Source organism: Lepidochelys kempii, chromosome 3 (assembly GCF_965140285.1).
Source record: "Lepidochelys kempii isolate rLepKem1 chromosome 3, rLepKem1.hap1, whole genome shotgun sequence".
NCBI classification, from domain to species: domain Eukaryota; kingdom Metazoa; phylum Chordata; order Testudines; family Cheloniidae; genus Lepidochelys; species Lepidochelys kempii.
The window spans coordinates 165972742-165991683 of record NC_136382.1 but is presented as its reverse complement, the minus strand read 5'-3'; the positions used below and the strand labels follow the sequence as shown (position 1 = coordinate 165991683).

Here is an 18942-nt window from a genome sequence, read left to right as displayed (position 1 = left end):
TCCCTTCCAGCCCTACATTTCTGTGATTCTATATGTATGCCCTAACCCCATAAATATAATATTAAGTCACAGTAGTTTATATGTCTTCTGAGCACTGTCAGTAAGCATATATACAATTTACAGATACTGGACCTGATTCTTCTCTCTCACCAATTTTTACACTAGTGTAACTCTGATTTACACCAGTATTAGGCAAGAAGACAATCCTGCCCCTTATCTTCATTTAAGGGCCTTCCATTTCTTATTTTAAAAATGTGATGATTGGGGTTAATAATTAAGCACTGTGTAAGAGCTAGACATTATTATTTCTATGTGTTACTATTTAATAATAATAGTATGTCACCTCTTTTAAAATATGCTAGTCTCTTTGGGGGATGGGAGGTGAGGGAAAAGGAGGTTAAGGTTTCCTGGGATTCCCTGTTCCTATACTGGGGTTAAAGCACTTCTCTCTGATCTAGAGTTGGGGAGAGCTGTGGCCTTGCAATCCACTGGAGTTCTGATCTCAGCTCCAACCCAGAGCAGTAGCCACAATCACCCTGACTTCTCACTGTGGCGCTGTGAGAGGGGAGGAGAGCTGTGCCTGTACACAACCTGTCTTTCAGTAGCATGGGGGAAGAGATCCCTTGCCTTGAGGCTGGGCGCAGAAAGCCTGCAGCTCTGCTTTCACCCCCTGGTGCTCCATATTACAAACACCTAGTCTTGTTGTCTGAGCGGTCAGTATGCAGCTGCTCACAGGAGCGGGTGCTTGTGAAATGAAACACCCTGATGGGGAAAGCATACTAGAGTTAAGTTATGAATAGGCATCCAAACTTTTGGATACACACCTGAATTTTCAGACCTTTGAGATCTGCCATGGCTATTTTTAAAGCAAATCAAAATTAAAACCTTTAAAGACATATAGTTGCAGTCCTGGGCTTCCTAACAGCTACTACTTAAGCAACTGACCTTTGAAAGTAGCAAGTTGAACATGCTGGCTCTGAGGACTTGTCTATATGGAGAGAAATTGACTGGCATAGCTATTCTAGAATAGTTCTAATTTTATTAATTTTCTATTCTAGAATAATTCCCCAGTGTGTGTTAGAATAAAAGTGATTTTATTCTGGAATAATTACTTAACTTTGTATTATTCTGGAATAAAGTCACTGGAAGAATGTCCACATGGAGAGCTATTCCAGAATAAGTATATGGAATAGCTAAGTTCACAATACCTGTGCTTAGGCCTTGGGTAGTTAAAACATTCACTTCAATATTGTACTGTTTGTTGGTTTTTGAAACACCAATTACCATTATAATGATCACTTGTAAAATTTGTTCTGCTTTAAGTGAATGTTATAGAATACACCCTTAATTTATATTTCATAAAACAGTTTAATAAGTTTTAAAATAGCATTATTTCTTGGTGTTTAAAAATAAAATAAATACTGGTATGGGTCTGCACTAGAAACTGCTACACAGGGACTTCTTTGTGATAAGATAAATCTCAGTGAGATGACACTGCAGGATCTGGGAATTTTTTGTGAAAATGTAAATTTCACAATAATTGTGCTCATTCATTTCCATTGACAGAACTGATGTATTTGAGAAATACATTTTCAGTAATTACCTGTATTACATATATAATAGTATAAATCTAGAGGTCAACTTATATGGATAATTATTGTATAATATTTAATTCTGAATTTGTGGTTATCATATTGAAGATTTAATAACCTTATCATACAATTAAAGATATTTAATTATTACATTTTCTATCCTCTGTGAATGTTCTTAATTAACTGGAATTTATTTGACATAAAATTACTCTGGGACATATTTTACCAGCATTTTAAAACAGACTTTTCCACTGATATAAGTGGGAATCTCTCCTTAACAACTGATGGGATGATGTGGCTCTGTTTTTTAAAACTATGGACCGAATCTTGCTTTCCTTACTTGCAGATAGTTCCATGGAGTCAATGTGAACAGTAGTTGGGAAACTAAATGTAAAGTGTTCATGTAATATGTGTTTTTCTGCATACAGAGAAAGGGTTACATTTTTAATTCTAATTGTTTCATCTAGTTAGGGTGATCCAAAACTCATTGAAGTCAATAAGAGTCTTATTATTGACTTCAGTGGGCTTTGGATCAAGCGCTCGATGCCTTGAGGTCCAACTGTGGAGTCCTGACACAATAAAATTCCAGTAGACATCAAGGACTGCAGAAATTGGTCCTTTATGTTTGAGATTTACTCTAAGGATTAAATACTGGCCTCATTAAAGTCAACGGCAAAACTCCAACTGACCAAAATGAGCCTTTCTCTTTTTCGCTGTTTACATCTAATAAGTGGCTTTATCTTTGTGAATCTACTGCATAATGTATGTTAACATCATTGTTTATGTTTCATGAATATTGACAAGTATCTTTTTTAAACTTGCAGCACGTAGTGTCAGCAATAAATGCAGGAATCATACCTTTAAGAAACACATCTCAAATCAGTCACTGGGACTTGGGAAGTTCCTTCTTCTTCGCTGGCACTGTTATTACCACCATAGGTAGGACACAACTTACTATATTTTTACAGTACATGAGCTGTAATTTAATTTTAAATATGTGTGTGCGTGGGTGGCAGTGGGGATTAATAGTAACTATGGCAGTTTTGTGAGGACAAAGTATATTTGAATTTAGTAGCTGTGTTATCAAAATAGCTCAATATTAGACATTTTAAATCAAATATGTGCATTAAGCCATTGAGACATGCAGAGTTGCAAATCTCTACAATCAAGCATTTTTATTGTTGTCCTTTATAAATTCCAAGAGAGATGAAAAATCTCTAGGGATTCAATTTAACCTTACTAAGGGCTGGTCTTCACTACGGGGAGATGGACACTGCTGCAGTCGATGTAGCAGGGATCAATTGAGCGGGTCTAGTGAAGAACCGCTAAATCAATGGCAGAGTGCTCTCTGGTTGACCCTGGTACTCCAGCTCTCCAAGAATAGTAAGGGAAGTACACCGGAGAGCATCTCCCATCAATGCAGCGCAGTGAAGAAACCTGGGTAAGTCAACCTAAGCTACGTCAACTGCAGCTATGTTATTCACATAGCTGGAGTAGCGTAACTTAGGTTGACTTACCCCCGTAGTGAAGACAAGCCCTAAGTCCATTATAAAAATGGTTTTGATAGTCAGACTAGCATGCAACAGCTTGGTTTGCTTTTCAGCAAGTTCCTGTTGGGGTCAGTGAAGCTCAGAGCTTCCAGATGATTTGTCTGTGGTCACATGCTTATTCAGCAGTTGGCATCCTAGACTCTTTCAAACTCTTAAGAGCCATTGCTCTGCTGTGCAGGTGTAAATAAAAACAATATTTGACTTTTTAAGTCCTTTGTTCTGACCTCAAGACAATGCAGCTTCCTTATAGCCTAGATATTAATTTATGTATGGGCAGTCCTTTTTGTTCTCCTGTATATTTTAAATTATGGGATAAGTCCGTAGGGGATAGAATTGGCACCCCTAAAATATTTATTAATTTAAAAAAAAATTATAAATGCAGCATGTAGGCAATTATGCAGATCATTTTAGCACTGTTAACATTTTTATTGTAATGTAATCTTTACATACATTTCTTCCAGGAAAAGGATGCTCTCTTCAATTGTGTTTAATATGGTGACTTGAGTTCCTTTTTTATATAGGTGCATTTTATACTCTATTTATTATCTGTAAGTTTATATCCGTGCATATACATGAGTGTGTGTATGTGCATTTATATAATAATGTATGTGTATGTATGTAATGTTTTGGCAAGTCATAAACAACCAAAACAATCAGCATATAGAATGAAATCCTGGCCCATTGAAGTCAATGGCAAAATTCATATTCTCTTCAATGAGTCCAGGATTTCACCTATAGTGAAACATAAAATAAATGATCAAAATATAAATGTCAATCTAATGCATACCAACAAAATCAAGGGAATTCAGAAGCAAGGCTATGATATTGGCTTGAGTCATCCTTCTTTATCTAATATCAATAGGCTTTTTTGCCTCAAATTAATCTCACTTTAATGATGTAATATGTATTAGAATTGGTCAAGAACTTATTCTAGTTCATTATGGTTTTGTTTCTAAATTCCTCATTTCTTCCTATTATTTTGAATATTTTAAACAATAGGAAGAAATAAGGCATTTAGTTCCAAATAAACCGGCATGCACAGTCCTGAATAGAACTGAGAGAAATCGAAATATCCTTCCTGCAGGACATTCTGATATTTCAACCGTTTGTTTGTGACCCAAATCAGGACAAAGAATTGAAATATCAAAAACTTTTGTGGAATGACACATTTAAAATAAAAGATTTGGAAATGGTGAAATATTTCATTTTGGCATTTGCTATCAAAACAAAATATTTTGGTTTTTCTGAAACTAAATGTGCTTTGTTTCAGTTTGTTGAACTGTCCCAAAATGTTTCATCTAGAGTCAATTCTATAATAAACTGCATTCCTCTATGGTGGCACATAGAAGTTGTAATTCAGGTTCCATGCCCCAATTCTTTCCTAGGGCCATATACTCTCAGGCCAGGTGACCTTTCAAGCAGCCACATGACTTCCTTAATGTACCATCCTGCTTAGGCACAGAGGAGAAGTACTCTGGACAGCAAGCCTGGTCCATAGAAAAGAATGGGGGTATTAGGTCTCGGAATTATATCTCCCATGAGGCAATGTGCCACAACAGGAAAATGCAGTTTAATGCTGAACTAACTTCAAGTGCAACATTTTGGATCAGTTCAATAAGCCAAAATAATTAGATTTGGGTTGAAATGACCCCAAATTAAACATTTTGTATCACTTTTCCTAACAGAAAATCAAAACATTTTGGCAAAATCAAAATAATCCTTCAGAAATTTCAAATGTGCAGAAACTGCATTTTCCACTGATGGAAAATTCCTGACCAGCTCTTGTCCTGCGCAAGAGCTTATATTTGTTTCTAAGTAATACAGGCACTACATTAAGAACTGTTTGTTCTTTTGTTTTCTAATCCTTCCTAGATTAATAAACTACATACTAAACTGAATTAGGCAATAGAAATGATCCTCACTTCTGAAATGTGCTGGTTACCCCCTCCCAAAGTCATGGCTTTACATTGTAACATATTTGACACCGCATCATCTCATCGTGACACAGAGGATTGACACTGTGGGGATTGACACTGCTGCAGTTGATGCAGTGAGGGGTTGATTTAGCAGGTCTAATGAAGACCCACTAAATTGATGGCAGAGTGCTCTCTGGTTGACTCCGGTACTCCACTGGAACGAGAGGAGTAAGGTAAGTCAACGGGAGAGTGTCTCCTGTTGATGCAGCACAGTGTAGACACCGCAGTAAATCAACCTAAGCTATGTCAACTCCAGCTACATTGTTCATGTAGCTGGAGCAGCGTAACTTAGGTCAACTTATCCCAGTAGTGTAGACAAGGCAAGGGATGCAAATTGATGATGGTGCAGAGGGCTTGTGATGTGCTGGAAATTTGGCTGCCATGAAAACCCTGAGAGAAGTGATGAAATCAGAACTAGTGTCATTTTTTGCTGCAGTTTTGTTGGTCCTGCAAAAAAAAAGTATTCTCAGTGTGTGATTTGACTGCTTATAGCATGATGACGTGTCATCAAGTGATACTAAGTCCTGATATTACAGAGCCTGAAATACATTTAGGAATTTCTGTCCTAAATGTATTTCAGGCTCCGTAATATCAGGACTCAGTATCACTTGATGAAACTGAGGCATTCCTGCCAATTTTGGGACAGATGGCAGTTACCAAACTTGATATTTTAAATGCTCATGAGACTGAAAATGCAGGCCATGGACATCCCTAAAGAGTTTTCAGGTGACTCAACCAAACATTACAGATAGTCTATGCAGAATTCCAGAGGGAACTTTATAATTATTTTCTTATATTTGTTCATTCTTTAATAACAAGCAATACCTCAGCCATGTACTTGAATACATGAAAAAGGTATTACTACCATTTACAGAAAATTATAGCTATTAAGTGTAACAGCTGATAGCACATTCCTTGATTTTCTTAATTGCTCATCTATATAGATCTTTATCGAATCATTTCTACCACAGTCATCACTGTAGCATCTAGGCATCTCAGAATTCTTAAGGCAACTGAAAGGTTTGCCTCTATAGAACTTTTGTTTTAATCTTCTCCCAGGAATACAATTCCTGTTATATATTTATCCATCACTGTCAAGTAGACTGGCTACCACTTACCTGGAGGGATTGACAAACCTATAATTAGGGATTCATCATGGTGTTTGAACCTTTTTCTCTGCCACACAAGCAGAGGGACTAAAGGGGAAAAAAGTTTTCAATTGGGTAAATTCAAATACTGTAGTGATGGAGCAACATGAATACATAGGTAGATAGAGCTGTTCAAACCATGCCGATTTTGACAGACTTTCTAGATGCTGTTGATGCATATGGTTTCACATTCTTTGAATTTCATCTGCAGTTTCAGATTCACTCAAACCCAGAAAGATGTGGGCAAAGCAAGCACAAGCTATCAGCATTCATTATAGCTCTGTGCCTTGCAGCTGGGTTCCTGGGGCGATAGTTTTTTCAAACCCAGAAGTCAAGCTAGTGATTACTTGAAATTCTCATTTGAGGTATGCAGTTAGGTGAGAGAGGTTGGACTGAGAGGAGAAGAAAGCAGCAGCAGCGAAATCTCACTAATGGCTCTCTGACTGGGGTATCCAAAATTACTGAATTAGTAACCAGTAAACAAAAAGCAAAGATAACACACCAGTATTTATTTGAAGGATCAGGGTTTAACACTTTTAATTTTAATTACATTTCAATTTTAGGGTTTTTTAAAAAAAAATAGGTGACTTTGCCTTGTAAAAAAGTGTGAGAAGAGGAGCAGGATGGTGCAGATGCCATGGCCCCGTGTGGTCTCTGCTGTATCCCTTTGAGCAGAGCAAGATTTTGAATGTAGGAACCCTTTATGTTGGTTGTGTCTGACTGCAACAGCAGTGTGGCAGGGGCTGGTGGAGTCTCATTGGGGGAAACACAGCTCTTTGATAACAGCTCAGCATCACCCAAGGCTGGTGAGTGAAGGGTCCTATTGCCAACAGCAGAAAGGTGAAGGGTGCAGAAATCCCTAGTGCAAAGCCAGCCGATAGTTGTAATCTCAGCTGCTGAGGGAGATGAGGGTGAAAATTGAGCGTGTCAGCCAGCAAGAATGGACCATAAAGGAGCCAGGGAGGGCATGGCTGAGAGATGGCTGATGTTCAGTGGCAAGTAGAGGGAATGTATGAGTAGTGGCAAGTAGAGAGAAGTATGTCAGAAGGAACTGGTCTTAGCTTTGTTCAGCAATGTGAGATCCTGGCCCAAGAAGGGACTTCAGAGTCTAACACTGGTGGTCCGTGCTTGCTGGGGGCAAGATTTTGTTACAGGTATGGCAAAGAAATAGGAAACAATAAGGCCACTCGGGATATATACACAGAATAGATGATGGCTGCCTGGAACTCATTTCTCCCTGTTCAGTTTCATATAGAAACTATGTCCCTCTGTTACCTCTTCGCAAAGAGGTAAGCAATAGAGGGACATATCAAAAAGGGTGGTTGGATCACATGTTTAACCATAGTTCCCTGGGGAACTATGGATGACGAAAAATATAAGGTATCTTCCTTTTCCCCATTATAGCTATGCTATTAAGGCATTCTTGATCCAGGACCTTTGTACAAAATAAGTTAAGAAATACACCAAACTTGAGGTAGCGCTGCAGATAGGGCGGAAAAATGCTTTTTCACCATTACTTTCTGCTCTGGACAATCCTTGTTGCCTGTGCACATTCAGTTTTGCCTGCTCTTGGTAGGAAGCTGGAAGGAGAAGAACTAATAGGCCTGTCTCCATGAGAAGCACCCTTACATTTTAGATCCTAGGAAAATTCACTACTAGATACCAGGTGAGGAAAGGGGAACTCTCTCTCCAGAAGTCCAGTGTCAGACCTACATATAGAAAAGTAAAAAGAAACATGTTAGGTGAAAGTTTCAAGACCCTCTGCAGTCCCTTGAGCTCACTTGGCTTTTTTCCCTATGGCAGCTTTCTCATCACACAAATCCATCAGTAACAACGTTCATAATGAAAAAATGCCCGTAGACTCCAACAAATATCCCAGCTCCACCACAGCCAGCTGTAATAATGCCGCCTTTTCCCCAGTCTGTCGACAATGACTTCTTGAAGCATCAGAATTACACAAACAACAGGAATAATATTTAATAGCTGTAATTTTTTAAACCACCAGAGAATGTAACATTTTACACAGCAGTTGTGGGGTAGACTCTGGTGTCTCAAGGACTGGCTGCAGCTGCATTGCACACCTATTTTTAGGTCCTCACATATGTAAGAATCTAACGGTTCCACAGAGCTTCACAGGTAACTACTGAGCTCTGGAGTATACTTTTTAGGTGTATTGGTGCCCCAGCCAAAGAATTTTCTTGGCAACCTCTATAACCAAGTCAACAAAGCAGATTGTTCCATTTCTTTCTCTCCCTTATTCTCTCAGTCTTCTTTTCACTCTCTTTTCACCAGCCTCTACATTTCTCATCAACTTGGGTTCTGGCTGGCTTGCCATCCAGAGTTATTATGTGCACCTGAAACTTGATGTCTTGGGTGAAAATGCATATCCCGTGCCTGAAGCCACCAAAGTTTGCACTGATACCATCCATGACAATAATGAACTTAAATTTCCAATACACTGTAATACTAAGATGCTCATGCTTTTTGGCTCCAAATCCCTAGACTCTTATTACAGATATCAAGTGTTATCATAAAGCATAAAGAAATATGCATATTTTCCTGAAATAAAATGCAGAGATTTTTTTTTTATTTCTGTTTTAGGAAACAATTGCAAATAGCAAACAATTGTTGGCATTCTAGAAGGCGGATCACATTAGTCTACAGATTTGAACTAGCATTTGGCAGACAAAATTAAATTTTGTAATTTCACATTTGTAATTAGATGTCTGGTCTACATATGTTCAAATACAACTTCATCATGAAGACTGTTACATGTAGCTCTGTGGAAGAATGTAACTCTGTGGATGATTGTATTTTTTGTGAAATCAGCACTTTTTAAACAACTCTTGTTGTGTAGTTTATTGATTTGACTCAGTTATAAAATGGTCCTGCTAACTGTCCTTGCTAGCAGACTTTCACTGCAGCTGTAAGGAATATGTGTTAACTCAGTAACCAAAAGCACAAACATATTGTATAATGCCAAATAGTCATTGTAGACATCTGAGTTTGCAAATGACCTTTCTCCTTGGCTCAGCTGGACAAGGTAGTATCATGAACTCATCTCCATCAAATTATTTTCTTTTTCATTTTTGGTGCTACCCAGCAGCAAAAGCATACAGTGTAGTTTTTAATGGCACCATATAATTTAAATGAAACAGACGAAGTAACATCTTCCCACCCACACTTATCTCCCCTCCAAACATCCACACAATTTAGAACAAGCCCTGGAACGAGGGGTCATTTATATTGTTCCCATAAACATGTGAGTGAGCTGTCAAGGATCAGTATAAATGTTACATTTCAAAGGAGTGCTGGTATTGGTTTACCTGGTTATACATGCTAAGACTTCATAATGATCAAGAATATATAAAATAGTTGGCCAAGAAATGTTCTGTTCCATCTTGGCATAGTTCAGACTTTTGCAATACAAGGCTATCACTTGAACAAACCTAGAATAAATGCACTAAATTTTGCTGATGCAAATTCCTCTGGGGCATTCCTCTACTTGAGTGCTACAGAAACTGGCTGTCAAAGATTAATAGGATGTTGCAATAACCTACTGTCAGAAAGCACCAAGTGTGAGCCTAATTAACTTCATACAAGGAATTGGTATATAGATATTTCTTAAAATAAAGATGCAAACAAATGTAGATTCTATACAGCTGTGAACTTCACCTTACCAGACTCAATTGCAAAGGGAAATCTGAATATGATTAGGACTGTATGAGATGTTATCAGAAAAACACTCTACTACCTATCTTTGTGTGTCTGAAAATTTCTGCTGATGAGGAACTCAGGGACTTTTAAAATGGAAAAATGCCAAGAACACTCTTTAGGCTTGTCTACTTTGAATTAACATATGCCACATCATAAGCCTAGTTCATCCCCCTTGTAAATCTCTTGATGTCAGTGGATTTATAGTCAAATTCTTCTCTGGCTCTTCCTCAAGTTATTTAAATTTTTCTGCATTGTGACCTTTGCAGTATGTGACCGATGGGATTTTGCCAGCCAGAGAACCTTCCTCAGTTTTCTATCAAGGGTTCCAGTTAAGGCACCATCAAGCCACAGCAGTGAACCTTCCCTCTATTACTGGCTTGGAAATGCAAAGGGTTAAGTAGAAGTCATGGAGCTTCAGACAGGGATATGTTTCTGTGTGGAAGGGGAGAGTAACCTGTTGCAAATACTCATCGGGGTGGTGCAGGCAGAAGGTGGCAGAGAAGCAAATGGTGTTATGAATATGTGGTGATGACAGACATTTCATAGGTGGTTGCTAGGGGATGAGGGGTTTTAGGAGCCGGAACTAGAGTGGCCCTCCGCCTCTTACTTTGCACACAATCCACTCCCCACACCTCATTTCTGCTCTTTAGCAGTGTATTTTTTCTATCTTCAAAAATATATGATTCTAACATAAAGAACTATTTTGTTTAAAGAAATCACATCTACATGCCTTTAGCACACAGTTTTTTCTTCAGTTTAATTTCTTGCATGCCTTCCCATCCACTCACCCCAGTTCTTGTATAAAACATTGTCTTCAATAGCTTTGTAGATACTATCTTCTCCATTCTCATTTTTATATGTCTGTTAGATCTCTGCTTCTATTCTGTTGAATTGTAAAGGGAGCTGGTAGTGTCGTCTATACTTAGGGTGCCCAACATTTCCCATTATAAGATGGTATTTATGGTCGCTTATAACTTAACCCAACTTTAACCATTTTGGCTGAAATTTTCCATGCTGGGTGTTAGTTTTGGGATGAGTATTTTTGAAAAGTTTCAGCAGAAATCGTTCAGCCATTTCTAAAAATAAGATTACAGAAAAATAAATTGTTATGCCCATGTTAAAAAAAAACCTTATAATTAATTCAAGGAAAAGCTCTAGCACCTTCATACTTGAGAGTAGAGAATTGAAATTTGGCAGAGGAGGGGACTGTGTTGCTAGGGACAAGGAATCCATTTTGAAGAACTTGGAGGAGAGGAAGGTGATCAGGAAAAGTCAACATGGATTCACCAAGGGCAAGTCATGCCTGACCAACCTGATTGCCTTCTATGATGAGATAACTGGATCTGTGGATATGGGGAAAGTAGTGGACGTGATATACCTTGACTTTAGCAAAGCTTTTGATATAGTCTCCCACAGTATTCTTGCCAGCAAGTTAAAGAAGTATGGATTGGATGAATGGACTATAAGGTGGATAGAAATCTGGCTAGATTTTTGGGCTCAACAGGTAGTGATCAATGGCTTGATGTCTAGTTGGCAGCCGGTATCAAGTGGAGTGCCTCAGGGGTTAATCGGGGGGCTGGTTTTGTTCAACATCTTCATTAATGATCTAGATGATAGGATGGATTGCACCCTCAGCAAGTTTGCAAATGATACTAAGCTGGGGGGAGAAGTAGATATGCTGGAAGGTAGGGATAGGGTCCAGAGTGACCTAGACAAATTGGAGGATTGGGCCAAAAGAAATCTGATGAGGTTCAACAAGGACAAGTGCACTGCTACAGGCTGGGGACCGACTGGCTAAGTGGCAGTTCTCCAGAAAAGGACCTGGGGATTATAGTGGACAAGAAGCTGGATATGAGTCAACAGTGTGCTTATTTTGCCAAGAAGGCTAACAGCATATTGGGCTGCATTAGTAGGAGCGTTGCCAGCAGATCAAGGGAAGTGATTATTCCCCTCTATTCAGCACTGGTGAGGCCACATCTGGAGTATGGCGTCCAGTTTTGGGCCCCCCACTACAGACAGGATGTGGACAAATTGGAGAGAGTCCAGCGGAGGGCAACGAAAATGATTACGGGGCTGGGGCACATGACTTATGAGGAGAGGCTGAGGGAACTGGGCTTATTTAGTCTGCAGAAAAGAAGAGTGAGGGGGGATTTGATAGCAGCCTTCAGCTACCTGAAGGGGGGTTCCAAAGAGGATGGAGCTCGGCTGTTCTCAGTGGTGATAGATGACAGAACAAGGAGCAATGGTCTCAAGTTGCAGTGTGGGAGTCTAAGTTAGCTATTAGGAAAAATTATTTCACTAGGAGGGTGGTGAAGCACTGGAATGGGTTACCTAAGGAGGCGGTGGAATCTCCATCCTAGGAGGTTTTTAAGGCCCGGCTTGACAAAGCCCTGGCTGGGATGATTTAGTTGGGGTTGGTCCTGCTTTGAGCAGGGGGTTGGACTAGATGACCTTCTGAGGTCTCTTCCAAATCTAATCTTCTATGATTCTATGAAATGCCTTTTGGTGTTCCTATAAAAACCACCCAAATTTGACCAAATTGTAAGTTTGAAAAAAAATCTCAGTTTGCACATGTTAAGAGACTTGTGAGAGTTTGGCAGTTAAATTCCTCAAAGATTCCATCTGTACTGAGCATGCCCCATCCTTGGACTGCTGGGACTGAGCCGTACTTTCCCGGTAATTGATGCTTCCAAGAACTGTGATGCTTAGTACAGGAACTGAGAGCAATTGTGTGCTCTCAGTGCTCACCTGCTGGTGATCAAGCAGCATGGAAGAGGAGCAGCCTGACTCAAATGGGAACAAGAGACAGACTTTGGGAGTGAGGGGAGAGATAGGGATAGGTTCAGTTACCTCAGGAATTCAACTTTGGAATCCAACAGGGAAATCCAACTTTGTACATTTAGCTCTGCTAAAATATTGCTGTTGTGTTAAAAATCAACTGTGATATAATAGATGGTCTCCCATTTTCACTGTATGGAACTTCGAAATTTTCACATTATAGTAAGTTGATGCTGGTGCAAGTGAAGCCTACTGGGGTAAAATGAGAGAACTGCTAAATGTAGCAGTTATTTCTAGGATGCTTGTCTGAGTAAAATAATACCCCATTCATTTATTTCTTGGTTTTAGTAATTGCATCAGGACTGGTAAAATTAACCACCAGAGCCTCAAATTCTGTAAGGGAGAGGGTCACAAGATTTTGCATCTGGAAGAAATCTCAGCAAAGTTACATGATCTTGTGCTTTACTTCATTTACAAAATATAGAAGAAAGCATGTGATTTTGAGTCATGATTTGTATTTATCTATTAAAGGTCACTATAAAAGCACTTTTATGTAGTCTGTAGATCTCCTGGGTAAGCTGATGGTAAACTCTCCTTTGACCATGTTAACTTATTTACCACCCTGTGCTGCACGATTCACAGCTGTTTGGCTTCACCTTTCAGTCAAATAGTTATAAGAGGTCAGAATTTTCAAAAAAGCTCAGTATGTTGGGGTTAAGCTCTTTTGAAAATCTGACCATAAATATCACAGTAGGCGTTACTGGCTGCTGAAAGTTGCCACTTTTGAAAGTTGTCACATTATCTGGAGTGGCTCATGACTGTGAGGCCTACCTCAGGGCGGACTGTCAGAAACAGGCAGATACGCCAAGCTGGTGGTGTGTTCTATAATTAGATTTCACCAAGCCAGTAACAAATGTGAACTCCTGGATCACTATACCGGTTTTACCAGGGAGTCACAGACAGTCCCTTTAGACTCTCCAGCCTATCTTGCCACTCAGACAACTTGAACTTTGTGATAATGGTCGCTTAAACCAAAAATCACACCACATAAGGTTTCTCCCAGTCCCAAGAGACCAGTCACTTACCCCAGGTCAATTGGTATTCTGGATTGTACACCAAAGACAACGCTGACAGCCAAATCTATAGTAAAATAATTAAAGGTTTACTGGCTAAGAAAAAAGAACAAGAATTATTGAGAGGTTAAAGCAGGTAAAATATATGTACAGGTGAATCACAGTTTGTAATTCCAAAAGGTGGCAGTGATGTAATAAACTGCCAGTTTCCCAAAAGTGTTTTCAGGGTACCCAGATTGTTTCTGGGGATCTCTGGTTTGCATCTGGTGCACTTCCCTGTAAGAGTCCAAACAATTCAGAGCTGAAGGATCTTTCTTAGAATCCATATTTATAGCTTCTTCACACAGAAAGCAAGCTGACAGTGTCCCTACCCACATGGGCTTCTCCTTTGATGACAGTGAGTGAAGAATGCACTTAGTCTTTTGACCTCCGACCATCATACATAATGGCCACTTGCTCTGAAATTAGCATTTTCTGTTAAAGTCCTTAAGTTCTTCATTAGCATTTCACAAGATTTCTTTGATGGGTGGGTATACATAATGTAAATGTTTACTATTACATTATAACAGGAACAGGTAAGTGAAAACAATACAAGTAACATTCCACTAGTTTTTGTGAAGTTTAAACACCTGCATATACTTATATTTACATGCATTTTGATCTATACCAGTGGTTCTCAACCTGTTTACCATGGTGGGCCGCATATGCAGCTCTCTATATGTTATTGGGCCGCATCCACACAATATATATATACTACCTGTATGGCCCTGACACCTGTATGATCACATGGGCCCCAGCTGTGTGCTGATTGGGCTGCAGGTTGAGCATTACTGATCTATTCTAATTTACAAGTGAATAGGTCCAAATATACTCTTGCATGACCTGGTCAGCCAGCATCACAAAAGTAAAACCTTTATTTAGGTGCCTTTTCTTTTGAAAATCTAGCCTCAATTTTGGGTACTAAGTACTTGAAGATCTCTTGCTGAGCAATTTTGGAAATCTGTCCCATAGTAGCCAATTTTATTTTTATTTATTTGCTATAATACCATGCCAGTTTTCATCAACTGAGAACCTGGCCAAATATAATCTAAAATCAGTTCCTCCTTTACTTACTCATCAAAATATGAATTCAGTATTCATGTATTTCTCCTGCTAGATTTGACAACCTCGCTAATGCCTACAGTAGCACAAGAAGTGCAGTTCCCTGTACTGTTTTATGTTTTAGTGATGCTGCTGTAGAAAGACAGGATGCTGACCTGAGGTTTTGGAAGATAAAAGCTTTTCAGTTAAGTTTTTTTAAAAACAAAAATAAAAAAAGCTTGTCTAACCTGATATAAAAATAGTACCTCTTAGATTTATGGATTCTACCATTTCTGTGGTCTTTAATCATTTGAAAAGCAACTACAATTTCATTGCTCAAGAAATAGGACGTACACTCAGATTGAGAGCATGATAGTGCCAATAGATTTCTTGAAGAAAGAAATGAGGTGGAGATGGTGTCTAGTCAGAGTCGCTTTATCATTATTAGCATGATACAACATAGTATCAATCACTGAAGAGTCTAAAGAAAATCCATCAATATGTTATGTATGTTTGCCTTCCTTATGCTGCTTTCTCTCATGTTCCTGTTATCACCAGTAGCTTGCTCCCACTGAAAACTAACTGGAAAACTTGTGCTGGGAAGAAATAAAGAGTAGAGGGAGATTTTCAAAACCACTTTATGGATTCTGGAGCACAAATCCCATTGATTTTTTTCAATGGGACTTGTGGTTCTAAACTCCTTAAATTCTTTGGAAGAATCTCACTCCTCCTATGGCCCAATCCTACTATGAGGTCTGCATAGGGAGATATTTTATGGGGCTCTGTGTGGCTATAGCATTGCTTCTGCTCAGACAAATATAGGCTCAGGGGGCCTACATTTTCAAAAGTGAAAATTTGTTTGAGCAGGCATGTGTGCAGAGCCAGAATCTGCAAAAGCAATGTAACAAGCAAACAAACAGTGCAAAGGTGTTTGAAAATTAGGAGTTGTACTGATAATGCAGATGAATTGGTTGGGTGCAAAAGCCAGGGTAGTGATGACTGTGCACCTGATTTCTGCCACCAAATGCACAGAGCAGACACATTTTCAGAAGCACCCTATGCACTCGGAAATTGGTGTAAGGCAGGTGGTGGTAAGAACCCCCAGTTTGGAGGAGCAAGGGTAGGTCACAGAAGTCTCTCCAACAGTCCTTCACATAGTATGGAGTTCCTGGCCACCCTGTGCCTGGCCAAGGAACAGCCAGCAGGAAGGCAGGGGCCATAAACTGGGAAGGAAAGCTGCATAATAGCTCAGCTGAAAAATAAATAGTGGGTGATGAGTGTCCATTAGCGCTGAAGCTGCAGTCTACCAGTTGTTCTTTGTTTTTAGGTGCCTATCCTCTGTCCTGATACTGGATACTGCCATTTACGTTCCCAACTATCTTGACTGGCATAGGGAGATGCTGAAGAATGGTATTTTTTTGTTTCTTGTAAATTTACTTTCTCTAAGTCATTCTCTTCCAGCTCTGGCATCCTTGGTGTGATTTTTTTGTATTGGGAGAGTTAGAACTGCTCTTAGAGTATTTATTTAGTTATTCAAGAATTAGTAGTATTCATTTTTCAGGAAGCCTCTGTATAGGGTCAAATAGCCAGACAGTTTTATAGGGTGGTGACTTCACTGGAGATTTGCTTTTCTCTTTTTCATTGTATAAAATGAGTTCTCATCCATTTATCTGGACTGACATAGGAGGAAACCAAACACAGTTAGAGGCAAAAAATTATCATGGCACTTATAAGACATCTTTTTTCTGAATGTTTTGGGAAATGATAGCAACCGCAGTGAACTATCTAAATGTTAGCCCCATTTTGCAGAAAGAAAACATGATGGTGTAACTGTGCCCCCCTGGGTCACAACTGAGCATACCAAATCCAGGACAAACTGCTGAGAAATAGGGCAGACACACCCCAAAACTGGTCGTTATTCTCCCATAAGATATACCAAACCAGCAACAAAAGTAAAGTTCTGTTTCAACACATTGGCTAACAAGAAGTCAGAAAATCAGTTTCCTTAGGCAATCTAGTCCTTGCATCACCACCAAAAACACTAGACTTAAAGATGAGTGGTTCTTTAAAACTTATTTAATCAACTAAAAGGTTCTTCTGATCCCAAAGGACCAGCCACACACCCAGGTCAATATATAACTCAGATTTTACCCAATAGTCCATGCTGTTGCCAATCTGTTAGTATCTAAAATCTAAAGGTTTATTTATAAAAAGAAACAAAGAAAGAAAGAAAGATGAGAGTTAAAATTAATTAAAGGAATCAAATACGTACAATAATTGCAAAGATCTTGGTTCAGGCTTGTAGCAGTGATGGAATAGACTGCTGGCTTGTTAAATCTCTGATTGCTTCGAAATCATTGGAAGGTCCTCAGTCCTTTGGTTAGAATGCTTCCATTTGTATAAGTCCATAGTCCAGAGCAGTGGTGGGAAACCTGTGGCCCGTGAGCTGCACGCGGCCCGTCAGGGTAATCCTTTGTAGGGGCACCAAACAGTTTGTTTGCATTTGCACAGCTGCCTGCAGCTCCCGGTGGCCAATGGATGTTATCATCCCAGTTCTGCCTCCCTTACTCTCAATGGCTAGCATATTTAAATTTTTTATTAAAGCTAATGTTAAAAAATATATAATACATAGGTTGGGAAAAAAGTATCTGTACATCTAGGTATAGTGCTTAGATTATCTACAAATACAAAGTTAGTTTTTAAAAGTCATTTGATACATAGAGTACATAATCAGCAATAACCCAAATTAGGTGAATAGATTTAACAATACAGTTTAGATATTAGAATCCAAATACTCGGGTACATCACTCATGAAAAGTTCTATAGAGATTTGGTTGTGGAAAGGAGAATATATCAATTAGTGGAGATTGTCACTCAATAATTGAGAATTAGGTTGATACAATCCATGAGGAAAGTATTTGTTACTTCTCATCGGCACTCCAGTTCATCCTTCCTGGTATTGCTGATGTCCACTTAGAAAATACAATCCATGAGGAAAGTATTTGTTACTTTTCATTGGCACTCCAGCTCATCCTTCCTGGTATTGCTGATGCCCAGTGATGTGTTCTATGTAGATGTCCCTCAACCACCTGGTGACGTCCTACACCATGAGTTGCCACATCAGCCGAACATAGCGTTGACTGATTCCGCATTCTCTCAGCACTTGCTCGTTACTGGGGTCCCATGCGCCCAAGGTTCCGACGATCAGTACATGTGTCTGGACCTGGTAACCCTTAGCTCTCAAGGTTTCGGCCAGAGGGGCGTATATCTCTACCTTTCGAGCTCGGGCATTGTGGAAGGCCGGGGTCCTGTTCTTGAATGGCACTGTGATGTCCACCATGATGATCTTCCGGTCCTCATTGGTGATGACGATGTCTGGTCGCAGTTGACTGTCAGTTCCGGGGATGGCAGAGTTTATGGCAACCATCCCCACAGGTGGCGGGATGGGTCTGTCCAGGCGATCTTGGATGGCATTGTGTCGCAGCTTCCAAGCTCTCAAATGGGGCTTGCAGCTACACAGGATGTGGAGTAGCATCTTGTTGGCGTAACTGCACTTCCTGCATCACTTGTCCCAATTCCCATGGCGGATGGCTCCATTCAGTGGGACACAGTTGAGCTGGGTCCTGTGGATGAACCTCCAGTCGGCAAATCAGGTGAAGCTGCCCCCGGGGAGAAAGTGGTTGCTGGTGTCCCATTTGCACATCACCTCGAACGCCTTGTGGTGTAGCTTCTATATCAGGTTTTCCACGTATTGGCAGCAGATGGCATCCTTCAGGGTCCTCTCCAGCATGGTTCTAGCTTTCGGAGTGATCATAGTGTGATATTACTCAAGCAAGTTGTCCAGTTGAAGACCATGAGATGCAGTGTGCTTTGATACTAAGGAGATGGGAGGGGGTGACATATCAGGGTACAATCAGACGAAGGAGTAGCTGTGTCACCCTTGCCCTGTAACCTGGGGTGCCCTTTACAGTGCCTTGCTGCTGTAGCCTCCAACATAGACTGCCCACAAAGAGACTCCAGCATGTAAG

At 39.8% G+C, this 18942-nt stretch overlaps 1 protein-coding gene across 1 annotated transcript in view; it reads left to right on the top strand.

Annotated features, from left to right (window-relative positions):
- Positions 1-18942, top strand: part of KCNK2 (potassium two pore domain channel subfamily K member 2) — a 129228-nt gene that overhangs the window by 19922 nt on the left and 90364 nt on the right. The window contains exon 3 of the mRNA XM_073335286.2: positions 2417-2531. Within this exon, the coding sequence (XP_073191387.1) occupies positions 2417-2531 (115 nt within the window). The remainder of the gene's footprint in view (positions 1-2416; positions 2532-18942) is intronic.